The sequence below is a fragment of the Tupaia chinensis genome, unplaced genomic scaffold (assembly GCF_000334495.1).
Source record: "Tupaia chinensis unplaced genomic scaffold, TupChi_1.0 Scaffold142211_1, whole genome shotgun sequence".
In the NCBI taxonomy this organism is placed as follows: Eukaryota; Metazoa; Chordata; class Mammalia; order Scandentia; family Tupaiidae; genus Tupaia; species Tupaia belangeri.
Genome location: NW_006202061.1, coordinates 215328 through 229891, shown reverse-complemented (window position 1 = coordinate 229891; position 14564 = coordinate 215328). Strand labels below are relative to the sequence as shown.

The following is a 14564-nucleotide window of genomic DNA, read 5'->3' as shown; positions in this document are numbered from 1 at the left end:
CATGCTGCAATCCCTTCTCCTCCATTCTCCTCTCGGGATCTTGGGCACGCACGCACACGCGCCCTGCATGAGTTTTAAGCCACCGGGTCCGGGACACGAACTGCGGTCGACTACGTGGGAGTCCAGCGACATAGCCATTACGCTAACTGCTGGTTCCCCCAGTGTTTACTTTTTTAACCAAAAATAATTCATTCTTTTATTTAATCAGGAAATAAAAATAATAAAAAAATGGCTTTGTGAAAAAGCTACTACTGAGATCAATGATGCTGGTAACCCTCTCATGTACTAGCACATTCCTTGTCGTTTTAATAAATAGGTGCCCTGGGAACCAGCAGTTAGCGTAATGGCTATGTCGCTGGACTCCCACGTAGTTGACCGTGGTTCGCGTCCTGGACCCGGTGGCTTAAAACTCACGCCGGGCGCATGTGCGTGCGTGCCTAAGATCCCGAGAGGAGAATGGAGGAGAAGGGATTGTGGCGTGGCCATCCCCTCTGTGGGGTGATTTCTTGCTTTCTGTCTCTATGTCTCTGTCTGGCGAGCGCACGCGCCCTATAGCAAAAAATCTCTCAAAAAACAAAAAAAAAGGTGTTCTCTGGGCCAATAATGGTGCACAGTAACCCAGTGGATTTTCTAGCCTTATTTTTAATTCCAGCATATCATAATCTGCAAATCTTTTGATCCCCATTTTTACTAGTTCACTTAGTGCAACCATTGCTTTCTGCAAGCTTCTAAAAACCATCCTAGCAGTATGTTTAGTACCACCTCCCAGTGACCTAACTAGAATTTTGAATCCTCAGGTTGGGTGAATGCATCCCCTTTGGTCCATACTCCCTTATTTAATATGCTTCTCACTTCCATAGCCAGGTGATGTAACTTTACCTTAGATATTAGCTTGGAGGCTAGAAGGGAGATGTGTTTCTTGAGCACCAACTATGGGACGTATCATTACAAAACTGAGCTTCCTGAGAGAAATAGGGATGATGGAATCCCTGTGTAATGGAAGCCAGGTGGCAGTGCTTAACCACCAATAACAAGTTAGGCACCATAACTGTAATGAGCAGCAGAGTCAGAGTGGCAGCCAGAAGGACATGACCCTCAGAAAGCTGTAGAATTGGTTAAGAGAACACAAAGTTCTTAGTCAAGATAGATGAGCAGCCAACAAAAGTTGGCTCAATCTTTACAGTCAAACTAAGTCTAACATGGATAATGAAAGAGGCTAAGGACAGCTTCCCCAGTCAAAGGCATAATTCATTTCCCAGTTTCCACACCTCAGCAAGTTCTTAGATCCAGAATTTCTTTTTTTTTAAGAGTTTTTTTTTTTTTTTTTTTGCTATAGGGTGCATGCACTCACCAGAGAGACAGAGAGACAGAAAGCAAGAAATCATCCCTCCCCCAGAGGGGATGGCCATACCATAATACTTTCTCCTCCATTCTCCTCTCGGGATCTTGGGCACACACGCACACGTGCCTGGTGTGAGTTTAAGCCACTGGGTCCAGGATTTGAACCACGGTCCGCTACATGGGAGTCCAGCGACATAGCCATTACGCTAACTGCTGGTCCTGACCCAGAATTTCTTACTTTTTAGGAAGAATCAGGTCCCTACAAGAAAAGGCTGAAACACTGTAGAAACTATCCAAAAGGATCATGACCCACAGTCTTTCCCCAAAGAGACCCTAGCAATTAACTCAGGTAACCTTACACACTGAAAAAAGGGAAATACTCAAGTATTTTGAGGTCTGTTGGATGAAGAGTCCAATTGATACTGAAATCTGGGGATCTGGAGTCCTAGCCTAAGTGCACCTTATTGTGGGTGCACCAAGTCCACAGATCATCTGATGATCATTTCCCTGATTCTGAATGTATATTTGAAATGGATTACTTGGTAGTGGACAGAACCCACATATTGATTCCTTGTCTTTAAGAGATGAGCATCATAATGGAAAAAATCAAAGGAAAAGTTCTGAAAGTGCCTGTCTCTTAGCCAAAATAGCAAAAGATTTTCAAAAATTGCATCCTGGGTGAGGAAGATGGTAGATATTAATATCTTCCTTAGAGACCAAAAGGATACAGGGATCCTTTTGGTGGTTTCCAGCAAGTCCACATTTATTTCACCAGTCCAACTCTCACCAATTTCAGCCACTGTTTTAATCTTTGCTAGGGCACAGCCTTGGGTACAAGGCATTATGTTAATTAATTAATTAATTAATTAATTAATTTTAGGTTTTTACTATAGGGCATATGCATACATCATAGGGAGAGAGAGAGGAAGAGAGAGAGAGAGACGGAAGATGAGAAATCATCTCCCAGTTGGGACAGTCATGTTGCAATCCCTTCTCCTCCAGTCTCCTCATGGGAATTTGGGCATGCATGTGCCTGGTGTGATTTTCAAACCTCCAGGTCTGGGACCTGAACCTTGGTTGGCTATGTGGGAATACAATACCTTAACCACTAATTTACCTACTACTCCCAATCCCACTTAGTGTTCTGTTATTGAGCTGGTCATCCCTATCTGAAGAAAAAAAAAATCAGAAATAGTTATTATTTACTTGGGGCAGATGACAGTATACTTATATTTATTATTATTATTATTTTTGTAGAGGTTTATGCCTTAGAACACGTGCATTCATGGGCAGGGGAGAGACAGAGACAGTGAGAGAGAAAATGAGAAAAAACCCCATGGGATGAACATGCCACAATCCCTTCTCCTCCATTCTCATCCCAGGATCTGGGCACACATGCACACATGCCCAGCATGAGTTTCAAGCCCTAGGTCAGGGACTCAAACTATGGTTTGCCATGTGGGCGTCCAGCGGTGTAACTGCTATGCTATCTGCTGGCCCCATCACCACCAGTATACTTTTGCAGTCTTGCTTCAGTTTAAATGACCTTTTCCACTCTCCTGACACTGTAGTCCCTCCTCAGCCATGATATCACTTTCTGCAGTTTCATTTACCTGTGGTCATGTGATCTAAAAATATTAAATGGGAGTTCATCAGCAAGAATCTCCACCCAGTCTGCTATAGGGGAGGAGGGTCTCTTCAGTCTTCAAGAACCAGTGTCTGGTTCCTGAAATCCCATGGATAGAAGGAGCAACGGGAAGACCCTGCAATCCCAGAGGTAGAAGGGCTAACAGGCAAGCCCAAATCAAGCTGCTGGGCTAGAGTGCTCATCATCAGGGGCCCCCACCCAGTCTGCTGTGGGGAAGAAGGGACTCTATGGCCTTCATGAACCAATACCTGGTTCCCATAATCCCAGAGATAGAGCAACAGGAAGACTCTGAAATCCTAGAGACAGAAGGTAGGAGCTGCTGCCCCTCACCCACCCAGTGCCAACAGGCAGGCCCAAGCCAAGCTGCTTGGCTTGACAGGAATCTCATCCCAGCCTGCTGTGGGGGAGAAGGGCTTTCTGGTCCATGTCACTTGCAAGCACACTGCATGTGTAAAGTGGTTTACCATCTTACATTCTACCTGTCGTCAAACTCCATCCACCTTAAGAGCATTTAGGTTTAGGTATACAAGAACCAAATACCTGTAAATAGGAGACTCTGGAGAAATGCTTTCCCATAACACCCTTAGCAGTGAAAGGAGGAAAACACCCCTTGGAAAACCTGAACCCCAAACTCCCACTGTGGATTCCACACTCCCACTCAAAGTAGAGGAAGGAAATTGGAATAGAGCTTACACACATCATAAAGGAGTACAGGAGCAAACAGCTATGGAAACATACTCCAAAGAAGTAGGAAGAGGTGAGTATATCAGCAGATGGTTAAAAACCTAAGCAGAGCCCCAAGAAACAAGAGAAAATCAGGAAATACACCCCTCTCAAAGGATCATTGTTCCTCACCAATAATGGATAAAACATAAGAGATTATAGAAAATGTAAGAAAAAGAATTCAGAATGTTTATGGTAACAAAGTTCAATGAGATGCAAGAGAAAACAGACAACCAATTGCATGAGATGAGAAAATTCTTCCAGGATTTGAAGGAGGAAATCCATATAGAGATACATACACTGAAAAAGAATCAAACAGAATTTCTGGAGATAAAGAATACAATACAGGAAATCAAAACCTCCCTTTAAAATGTCAACAGCAGATTAGGCCACACAGAAGAAACAATCTCTGAAGATAAAAACTTCCAATTTAGTCCAAGTAACCAAAAAGAATAAAGGAATGGCCATTAAAAATGAGGACAATAGGGGGCCAGCAGGTGGCATAGTGATGAAGACACTAGATTTCCACATGGCTGACCATGGTTCAAGTCCTGAACCCAGTGACTTTCTCTCTTTCTCTCTCTGGTGGGTGTGTGTGCCCTATAGCAAATTTTAAAAAAATAATTAATTAAATTAATTATCTGAGAAAAATGAGGACAATATAAGGGAAAACCTAGACAACATTAAATAGTTGAATATCCACATAATACCAGAAGGTGAAGAGACAGGTAAAGGCACAGAAAATATCTTTCATAATATATTAGTGGAAAACTTTCCAAATGTAGAGAGGCATGCAGATATCCAAATCTGAGAGATACAAAGGACACCAAATAGATATAATATAAGAAAATACTCTCCAAGGCAAATTGGTAAAAGTCAAAGACAAAGACAATATTCTAAAAATGGCAAGGGAGAAATGCCAAGTTACTTACAAAGGTTATCCCATTAAAGTAACGTCAGCTCTCTCAACTGAAACAACATAGGCAAGGAAAGAATTCAAAGACATATTTAAAGTTCTGAAAGAAAAGCAATTTCATTCAAGAGTACTATACCCAGCAAGATTATTCTTCAAACGGAAAAGAGAAATAAAATTATTCTCAGATAAACAAGGGCTGAAATATTTCACCAAGATGAAATTGGCTCTTCAGGAAATACTTAAGGAACTACTATACCAGGAAAGCTAAAGGGAGACAAATAGAAGAGAACACAAATCAACCTATAAAAGGGATAACTCCACACATATTGGTAATGAATGTCAGGACTAAATTTCCTAACTAAAAGGCTGAAAATGCAGATTCAACTGTTTTTTACAGTTGAATAAAAATTCACCAATTATTTGATAGAAAGTTGTCTCCAAAGGTTTCAATTCATGTATGCATTATAACCATTATTCATTGTATAAAGCTAGATATTAGAGAAAAAGTCCAAAATGTTATAGGGAGCTGAGTCTTTCTTTGGAATGAATTTAAAAAAGGCTAGAGGTATTATTTGTCTCCACTTAATATATGCTAAATGGCTGCACTGTATGGCAGAAACTGAAAAATTGGATAGCATAAAGGCATGGAGAGTGATTGGGGATACCAGAGAGAGTGTGGGAGGAGGGTGGGAAATCGAGAAGGGTGAAAAGGAGAGACTCAAAGGGAGAAAAATTTAAAACATTTAACAAACACAAAATGGAAAATTATTTGCTGAAGAAAATATGTAAGATAATTTCTTGGACTGAGCCAATATACAGTGTTTTCTGGATGGGAAAATTTATTTTGTACCCTGGAATGATATACAGTGAATACATATAAAAGAGAGAAAGAAGAAGAAAGAAAAAGAACTTTATAAAGTCTATAAATCACCAAATCCCTGGTTTTACCATATATTCACTTTTTTTTTAGAGGTTTTTGCCTTAGGGCACATGAGCTCACCAGAGAGAGAGAGACAGAGACAATGAGAGAGAAAATGAGAAATCACTCCTGAGGAGCAATGGGCACGCCACAATCCCTTTTCCTTCATCTTCCTCCTGGGATCTTGGGCATGTACGCACATGTGCCTGCCTTGGGTTTCAAGCCACCACCTCTGGGACTCAAACCATGCTAGGCCATGTGGGAGTCTAGTGATGTAACTGCTATGCCATCTGCTGGTCCTACTATATCTTCGCTTTTAAATATCTCTTCCCAATTTTGTTTTTTTTTGCTTTTTTGAGGTTCAGGCTGTAGTCCAGGAAGTCCTGCTACTTGGGTCCTTTGACTTGACAGACCATAAGTGATTAGAGGTATCTGTTGTGGAAACACCTCATCTAAAAACAGCTCCTGACATGTTACTGAGCCCTGATAAAGATGGATTGACAAGAGGTCACAGCACCAGTCTTGCACAGCGTCAGCTGAGTTGTGTTATACTCACTGGTAGGCAGTGAGTTTGCATCCCCCAAAGATGTCCATGTCCTAATCTCTACAGCCTCTGAATCTCTAACCTTACATGGTAAAAGCAATTCTTCAAAATGTGTGGTTAAAGATTTTGAGTGGGGAGAGTACACTGGAATATTCAGGTGGGCCTAATTGTTATCACAAAGATCCTTAAATGTGAAAAAGGAAGATGTAAGAGTGAGGCAGAGGGAGATTTCACCACACACCAGCAGCTGCAAGATGTGTAATTGATGGGAAGTTCTCTGAAATCTGTCCCCGTGTCAGTGTTAAGCTACTTTTCCCACTGGTTGCTCCCAACTAATAACAGAATATGGTGGGGATACTAAAGCAGGCTCATTCTGAAATATGGGGAACTTTTCACATAAATGATTTTAGTTTAAGAACTGTCAGCTTTGCCAAAACTTTCTAGAACTGCACTACAATATAAAACCTTCTGTAACCCAGCCTTCTTCCTTTCTTCTCTCCTCCATAAGGATTAAACTTGAACTGTGATCTCATGGTTTTCCCTGTCTCCTCCAGCCCTCTCCCCATTTCTTTCTCACAGGCATTTTTCCCAATGCATCTTCCGTTTGTCTAAGTTCACCTTGAAATAGAAATGCTTCTATTTCTCAGAGGACCAGAACCAGAACAAAAAGGAAAAGAAGTTTGTTACATGGATGGTCAACTGAGTAGTATGTATATGCAAGTAAAAAATGGATTAGGGCTGCACCGTGGACTGCTTCAGGGGTGACTTTAAAAGATAATGAGGGAAATCTTCCTATAGGCAGTTGGTGCATCTCTTCATACATCTTGTGTAGAAAAAGAAATTGTCTTAAGTTAGACTATAAAAATTTACAGAAAAAGAAATTGTCTTAAGTTAGACTATAAGCACTTATGAGCAGTGGTAAATGGCTTGACCAGGGGTGGTTAAGAACCTAGAAAGAGAAATATTGGCAGTTTGAAGACAAGAAACTTGGAGGAAGAGGCGTGTGGATGAAACTATGGGAGTGACAGAAAGTGTGAAGATCTTTGCATCACATGTGAATGCCTACCAAGGAGCATCCACAACAGAATTAAACAGTTATGTGAACAAAATGACTTGTTCAGTTGATGTCAACCAGTCTCTGTCAAGAGGCACCACAGCGTTGGCACAAAGGGCACGTGAACACCTTAGCCATAATGGCAGAGGCGAAGCTATACATGGGTGCAACATCATTGACTCTCACTCACCATCTCTAACCTAACTACTGCTGCTGCCAAATGTCTAACCTGCCAGCAACAGAGACCGAAGTTGAACCTCTGAATCAGCACTATTCCTCAAGGAGATCATCTAATCTCCTGGTGGCAAATTGACTGTGTCTGTCCTCTTCTACTTTGATGTGGGTTTGCCTCTCCTGCCCACGGGACTTCAGCCAGCATGACCATCATAAAAGGGCTTACAGAGTGTTTAATGCACTGATATAGAATTCCACATAACATCACATCAGATCAAGCAATTCACTTTACAAGGGAAGGAAAGACTTAGGCACGTTAAGATGAGCTATGCTGGTTTTTAACATATCACACCTCCTAGAGGTTGATAGCCTGAGGTAGCAATTAGAAAGACTTGTAGAAGGATCAGTCAAGGTGCTAGTTTGGAGAAGGGGGAACACCTTCAAGGATGCAGTATATACTTAAAGTCAATAATTGTTACATTGTACTGTGTCCCTAGGTAGAATATGTAATTCCAGGAACCAAGTCAAAGTGGTTCCCTTTGCCATCATTCTGAGTGACCCACTTGGAGGAATCGTACTCTAAATATATAAATATGGGGTCTATATGCTGAAAAGTTCTGGTTCCCAAAGGAGAAGTGCTTCCACAAGGGGTACAGCAAAAATCCTACTAAACTGAAAACTGTTGCTACTACCCTATTATGTCAGTCTCTTTGTGCCAATAGATCTCTGGAAAAGATAGAAGTTGCCATGTTAGAAAAAGTAATTGACTTTGATCATTAGGAGGATACTGAGGACTGCACTCATATAGTGAATGTGGCAAGGAAGAATATGTTTGGCATCCAGATGATCAATTTAGGCATTCTGTAATATACCCCTGTCCAGTCGTGATGTATAAAAACAAGTGCAGCAGCCATGGCCTAAGAGGGCGTGGTGATTAGGGTGCAGATCCTTGAAAGTTGAGGATCTGGATCATCTCATCAGGTAATCCTTCTAGATCAGGACAGGTGCTAGCCAAGGATAAGGGAAAACCAGAACTGGTGGTGAAGAGGGAAATGAGTATTGGTATAATCTCAAGATTAGCTATAACTGTGGAGACTGTAGTTCACCCTCCTAGCATTCCTCTCACGTTTCCACCAAGAAAAGGAACCAACCAGAAACCCCAAGGAGCAGCTCCCAAGCCTGTTTTATGAAACAAATAGATCTGAGTGGCACAAGGGATGGACTATAGCAGAGCTGCTCAGATCCTCATCAGGAACGAAGTCTCATTTCTTCAGCTTCTGGGAGTGTAGGCAACTGATGCTCTCAGCTGAATCTCTTTCTAGGACTTTCTTTTGACTGAAGAGGTTGTGTTGCCCAAGGTTATGACCCCTCCATGGACAGAACACATTCAATGCCTAGTAAGCAGGGATTACAAAGGCATGCCTGCTTGCTCCAATTTGGAACAACTCGGCAAGATCAACCCAGCTTTAGGGATTTCTTTAGGAACAGCTGAGACCTTTCTTGAGACTACATCACAGTTCAATTCCTTCTCTGCCCAGTTTTCCTGCCCTCATCCTTCCACAGGTCCTGAGATTCCTTTCCAGTAGACTTCCTGCATGCAAATATCCATTTCAAAAACTACTTCCTAGAGAAACTGATTTGTAACAGATACAAATGCTACTATATGAGATAAAACATGAAAAATTCTATATGAGTGGCATAAATATTCTGCTACAAGAATATAAATTCAGAAATCATTTTTGACTGAGGTATTCAGAGAATAGAGGCATTCTGAGTTGAGTTGAATTTCTGAGATAGGTAAAATTTAATAAATGAAGGGGTGATTAAATAGCGTTAAGACTAAGAATCTTGATAAACAAGCTGGAGATGAAATGGCATAAGTGCAGTTGCATAAATAGAAAAATGAAATCTGAGTTGAAGGACGGGTAAGTGGTCTAGGTGGGCAAGAATATGGGACCTAAGTTGAGATGTAACAGGAAATGAAACCAGAATGAATGTCAGGCTACGAACTGACCACTAAGGTTTTAAATCCTGGGTCAGGATTGTGGGCCCTTGTTCACCAGGTGATTGGGTGACATTCTGAGAGCCTGAAAAAAAAAAAAAAAAAGAGGCAAACTCGAAGCACTTTTTTTATATAAATTTTAAAATGTTGTCATTTCACAGTGAACCTCCTAACACCATGAGCTGACAATGAAATAGGATGCTATTATTCAAAGGTTAAATTTCAATTCCATGTCGAGGAAGTCTTGTGTTGACGACTAGAAAACAAGATGTCCAGATATCCATAGAATTTTTCTCTTTTATTTATTTATTTTTTTGCTGATATTTACTGACCTGAATATTGTGCTAGATGCTAGAAGACATTTCTATCTAATCCTCACAACAAGGCAATATGGTAGGGGGTTGTTACATTGAAAATAATCCACAAAGAATGATGAGTGAGTGCATTTTAACATGATCCAAGAACTGTTAATTACTGAAAAACCGTGAGATTTGCTACCTTTCCATTCAAGAGCAGGTGAAGATAACTCCAACTATGTACAGTGTCACAAGACAATGAGAGGTGAAAAATGAAGATACATTTTGATTGCATCTCTGATTCAATGCAGTCATAGCCTTTCCATGATAACCATTTGAAAATAGACAAGCTCACACCAAAAATAGGAAGAAAAGTATAATCGTGGTAAAGTAAAAGGTCACTTTACACATAAAGTAAAGTGAATGTCAAAGAGGATAAGTAAATTGTCCATGGCCACATGGCTAATAAGTAGCTGATCGGGGTTCCAACTCAACTCCCTAGGTCATGAGCTTTCACTGTCTATGCAATGCTCCATCTGGTCCTTTCCTTCTAAGAATGTGATTATGTTCATCAAGTTCTGTTCCTTACTATGGTTTACAGGGAAAATTTTCGTACTTGTCATAGTTCCAAAAAATAATTTTGAATTTTAAAAGCCAGTGAGATGCCTCTGAACAGTGGAATATCGCCCAGGGTTGTAATTTGGGTTTATGCATTACAGTGTTTTAAGGCCACTGGTGGCCTGTACTTTGAGATCAAGCTAATATATCAATAGGAGCTAAGTGAAAGAAAATAAACTGGTCTCCAGGTAGCCAGATAGTATATGAAGTCAACAGAAGGAACACTTCTGTGGTTGATTAATAATTCAAGAAGCCCTTGATCCTTAATCCTCCTCTAGTCTCCAATTGCTTTCCTTCTTTTTCTTCCTACCTTTTCTCACTTCCTCCTTCCAAATAAATTGTCTCGGCTGACAGGCTGCACTTAGGTAATCATGGCACAACACAATGAATGACTTTGTTTACAAAATTCTTGCTGGTATTTTATTTCTACCCCTAACAGTACTTTGTCTTTGAAAGCAAGTGAATCTGGAGACATGCTTTTTTTTAAACCTGCCTTTCTTTTGGCATATAGTATTTATGCCTTTAGAACTTTGTTGTTGTTGTCATTGCAGGGCATTTCACTGATGAGATTCATCAAAATACACCCACAAATCAGCCACTACGAGAGACTGCCTGGATGCAAACTGTTATTAGGAAAATGATCATGATAAAGAAACAGTAACAAAGAACAGCTTTAGAAGGAGCCAGACTGTTAGCTCTTTTAAGAAGGGTTTATAGTCTCGCCCCCAGAAATAATTTATCAAAGTCTGTCGCTCTGAATGAAATTAGATTTTCCTTTTAGCTTTGGTAATAGGCCATTCCTGGAGAAGCAGTGCTCAGAAACAGTTGGGGGAAAAAAATTGCTTTTACTCACAGAAAGAAGAATTTGCATTGTTATTTTTAGCAAAGAGATGGCACCCAGAATTCAGATATGCATCTGCCTACAATGCTGAAGTCCTACTCCTTCCCTATGCTTAGGAACTGTCACAGTATCCATAAAGTATTAAATATTTTCAATGTGGTATTATTTGTTTAAAATATAGATGTATATTTATTCCTCTACTCAAGTACAGGTATCAATCAGATTTCAGAGTATAAGCAGCAGCAAAAAAAAAAAAAAAATAGTAAGAAAGCCCACGCACGAGGAAATGTTCTCACTCATTCTGTCTGCTTCCTTTATTGGGATCATAGTCATTGCACTAAACTACTCTACACTTAATTCCTTTTGGAGAGATGTGGTAAAGCTTTTGATGTGTCTCATTACTGCTTATGGTTATCCTACCCAAGTTTAGTTCACTATATGCCCAAGATGGCGAACAGAGAGAGCCCACCCTTGAAGCTCTGCAACAGCCAGGTGTGGCCATTCTGGTGTAGGGCTGGTGCTGAGGCCAGTAAGGGAGGATCATGAGATTGGGCCTTGAGCCCCAAATCACATATCCTCTCTTCATGGCTGTGTTACAAATAGCCTGTCTTCTCTTTCAAACCACTGTGATTAAATCTGAGCTCCTGTCTAACTGGCTCTTAAATTCTAGATTTCTTTTTTAAAGAGACAGAGAAAAGAGCTGAAATAGGGCTAAAGAAAAAGAATATTACTGTGCGCTTATTGTTTAGTCTTGAACAAATGATGTATTCTGCCCAAGACTTAGTTTCCTCCTCTGTCAAACATCAGTAAAATTTCCTAGTGAGTAGGGTTGTATGTATTTAAAGAGATAATACTTTTTTTTTACTTTTTAGGTTTTTTTCTGTAGAGTATGTGTGCTTGCCAGAGAGAGGGAAAGTGAGAAATCATCCACACTGCAATCCCTTCTCCTCTAACCTCCTCTAGGGATTTTTTCGGGGGTACACACATACATGCTTAGTGTGATTTTCGAGCCACAGGTTTGTGATGCAAACTGTGGTTGGCCATGTGGGAGTCCAGTGGCCTCAAGAGATTATATTTCTAAGTGCCTAGGCCAGTTCATGTGACAAACACAGATGCTAAATAACCATAGGTATCCTCCCTTTCCACTAACTGTCAAGGATAATGCCACTGTTTTCAGTGCTCAAGTTGTGCATGTTGATATTAATTTTCTTCCTTCAAGCAAATCATGATGTTATGAAATATTAGAACAGCAAGGACCTTAGAAATCATGGCCCTCTTGGGACCAGTACATGGCATGGTGGTTAAAGCGCTGGCCTCCCACATGGCCTACTGTGATTTGTGTCCCAGACCTGATGGCTTGCTTTTTCACTTTTTCTCTCTCTGTCTCTGCCTCTCTCTCTGTTGAGTGCATGAATCTTATAGCAAACTAAAAAATAATAATGATAAATACAATTAAATAAATTAAATAAATAATTCTTTAAAAAAAAAGAAATCATGACCATCTAATTTATTGGTAAAGTTTAGAAAGTCAAGTTATTAATTATTCTAGCAATTTTGACTCCCATGTCAATTCAATAACAACCATAATTTGATTATGGAATTTGTTGCTTGACACTTTAAAATTACATTGAACAAAAAGAATCAATAAACTATAGTTAATTGTACATAATCAATGACCATGTACAAACACAGTCAGACTCATAAGTCAAGAACTATTTTCTGAACTGCTTTCTTATAGCTATTTATGACTCAGAAAAGTTTTTTTGGGTGGAATGTTCTATGTTGCTTTGCCCTATGTCCCTTTTATCTTTGTCTTTACTAACAGGAGGAGAGGGCTCTGTCTCAGAGATAATTAGGGGAAAAAGATCATAGATGCAAAAAAAGAAAGATAATTCCAAAGAAAATATTATTAAATTTTAAAAGTTTAAAACTCGACTAGTTAGGTGACCAGCAATTGGCATAATGGCTATGTCAGTGGACTCCCATGTAGTCAACCACGGTTCAAGTCCCAGAACCAGTAGCTTAAACTCACGCTGGGCACATGTGCGTGTGAGCCCAAGATCCTGAGAGGAGAATGGAGGAGAAGTGATTGCCCGTGACCATCCCCCCGGGAGGTGATTTCTCGCTTTCTGTCTCTCTGGGGGGGGCCCAGGGCTCCAAAAGAAAAAACCCCACAAAAAAAAAAAAAAAAAAAAAAAAAAAAAAAAAAAAAAGAAAGAAACCAAACACAAAAAAACAAAACTTCACTAGTTAATAAGTTACATGTTACATGTACTCTGGGACTATTTACTCCAGGTGCTTTTGGGTTGTTGGAAAAGTTAGGACACATTTTTGCGTAGAAAAATACTTCATGACTTTCCCCAAAACCTAATATATATGCTATAGCATAAGTTCACTTGTATTGTTCAGTAGTTAATAATAGGAAATACAAAGGGAACCATGCTAAAATATATATAGTTATAATAATAATAATATATAATATATAATATATATTTATATATGAGTTATGTTTATGTATGTGTTCTTTATAACACAACTCTTCTTTCATATTCCATGTTTAATAACCACACATGACCCAAACTTCCTATTTAACACCTTCCCTCTTCCTCCTATGTTCTAAGGGAAAAATAAATTATCCGCAGTTAACATGTTTTATATGTGAAGAGGAAGAATATAAATCATGCAATACAGGAGGGTATGGATAATGACTTTTATAAAAGATTCCATTTCTTTGACCTATATAACCACTGAATATACATATTACCCATAATTTTACCAATAAATAAAACTAGAGTCAGAAAAGAAAAAAAGTTCCTGTATCTATTAAAAAGTCCCTGTATCTGTCTAATGACAATTTATTGTACTGATATCTACTTATTATCAGGGCAACTTGAAGAGTTTCTGAAAGGCTGGCTTTCTCATTTTGACGTTTGGCTACTCTGCCCTGTGTGCTGACTTGATGCAGTGTGAGTCAAACAATAGAGGAAAACGGCCCCCCTTCCCCCCAGTTTAGAATTCTTTTGGGTTACCTCTGAAACCCGAAGACATGCTGCTCACAGAAGAGGAGGATGGCTGCGAGGACTGCGAGGTTATAAAGCTTCATCCCAAAAGCAATTCGCTGTACAGAAACATCCTCTGAAGAGAAAGGCCCAGATAACTGATTGCAGAAGAGCTTTCTTTACACACTGGTTAAAATATAATAGCATGTTCTGTCTCATTCCCACAGATCAATCAATTTAAGTTTTATTTCCAGTCCCCAAAGGAGAAATACACATTTGTTAAGGTAGGCTGTTGTTTAATAACTGAACCCTCAAAAAGTTAAGCATGATGAGTGCTGCCGTCCTTAGTTTAGACTACCTACAAAATATAAGATAAGGCCAAGAATAAAATGATAGTACTATAATAGGATCTTGTCTGGTTCGTAGGAGAACCACAGCCACAGAATATTGGCTAATAGACCATAGCCTGTGTTGAGGAAGGTTTCCAGT

At 39.7% G+C, this 14564-nt stretch overlaps 1 protein-coding gene across 1 annotated transcript in view; it reads right to left on the bottom strand.

Moving 5' to 3' along the window:
- Positions 1 to 14247, bottom strand: part of CPB2 (carboxypeptidase B2) — a 58964-nt gene extending 44717 nt beyond the window's left edge. The window contains exon 1 of the mRNA XM_006163446.3: positions 14106 to 14247. Within this exon, the coding sequence (XP_006163508.1) occupies positions 14106 to 14179 (74 nt within the window). The 5' untranslated portion in view covers positions 14180 to 14247. The remainder of the gene's footprint in view (positions 1 to 14105) is intronic.
- Positions 14248 to 14564: the final 317 nt, after the last annotated feature.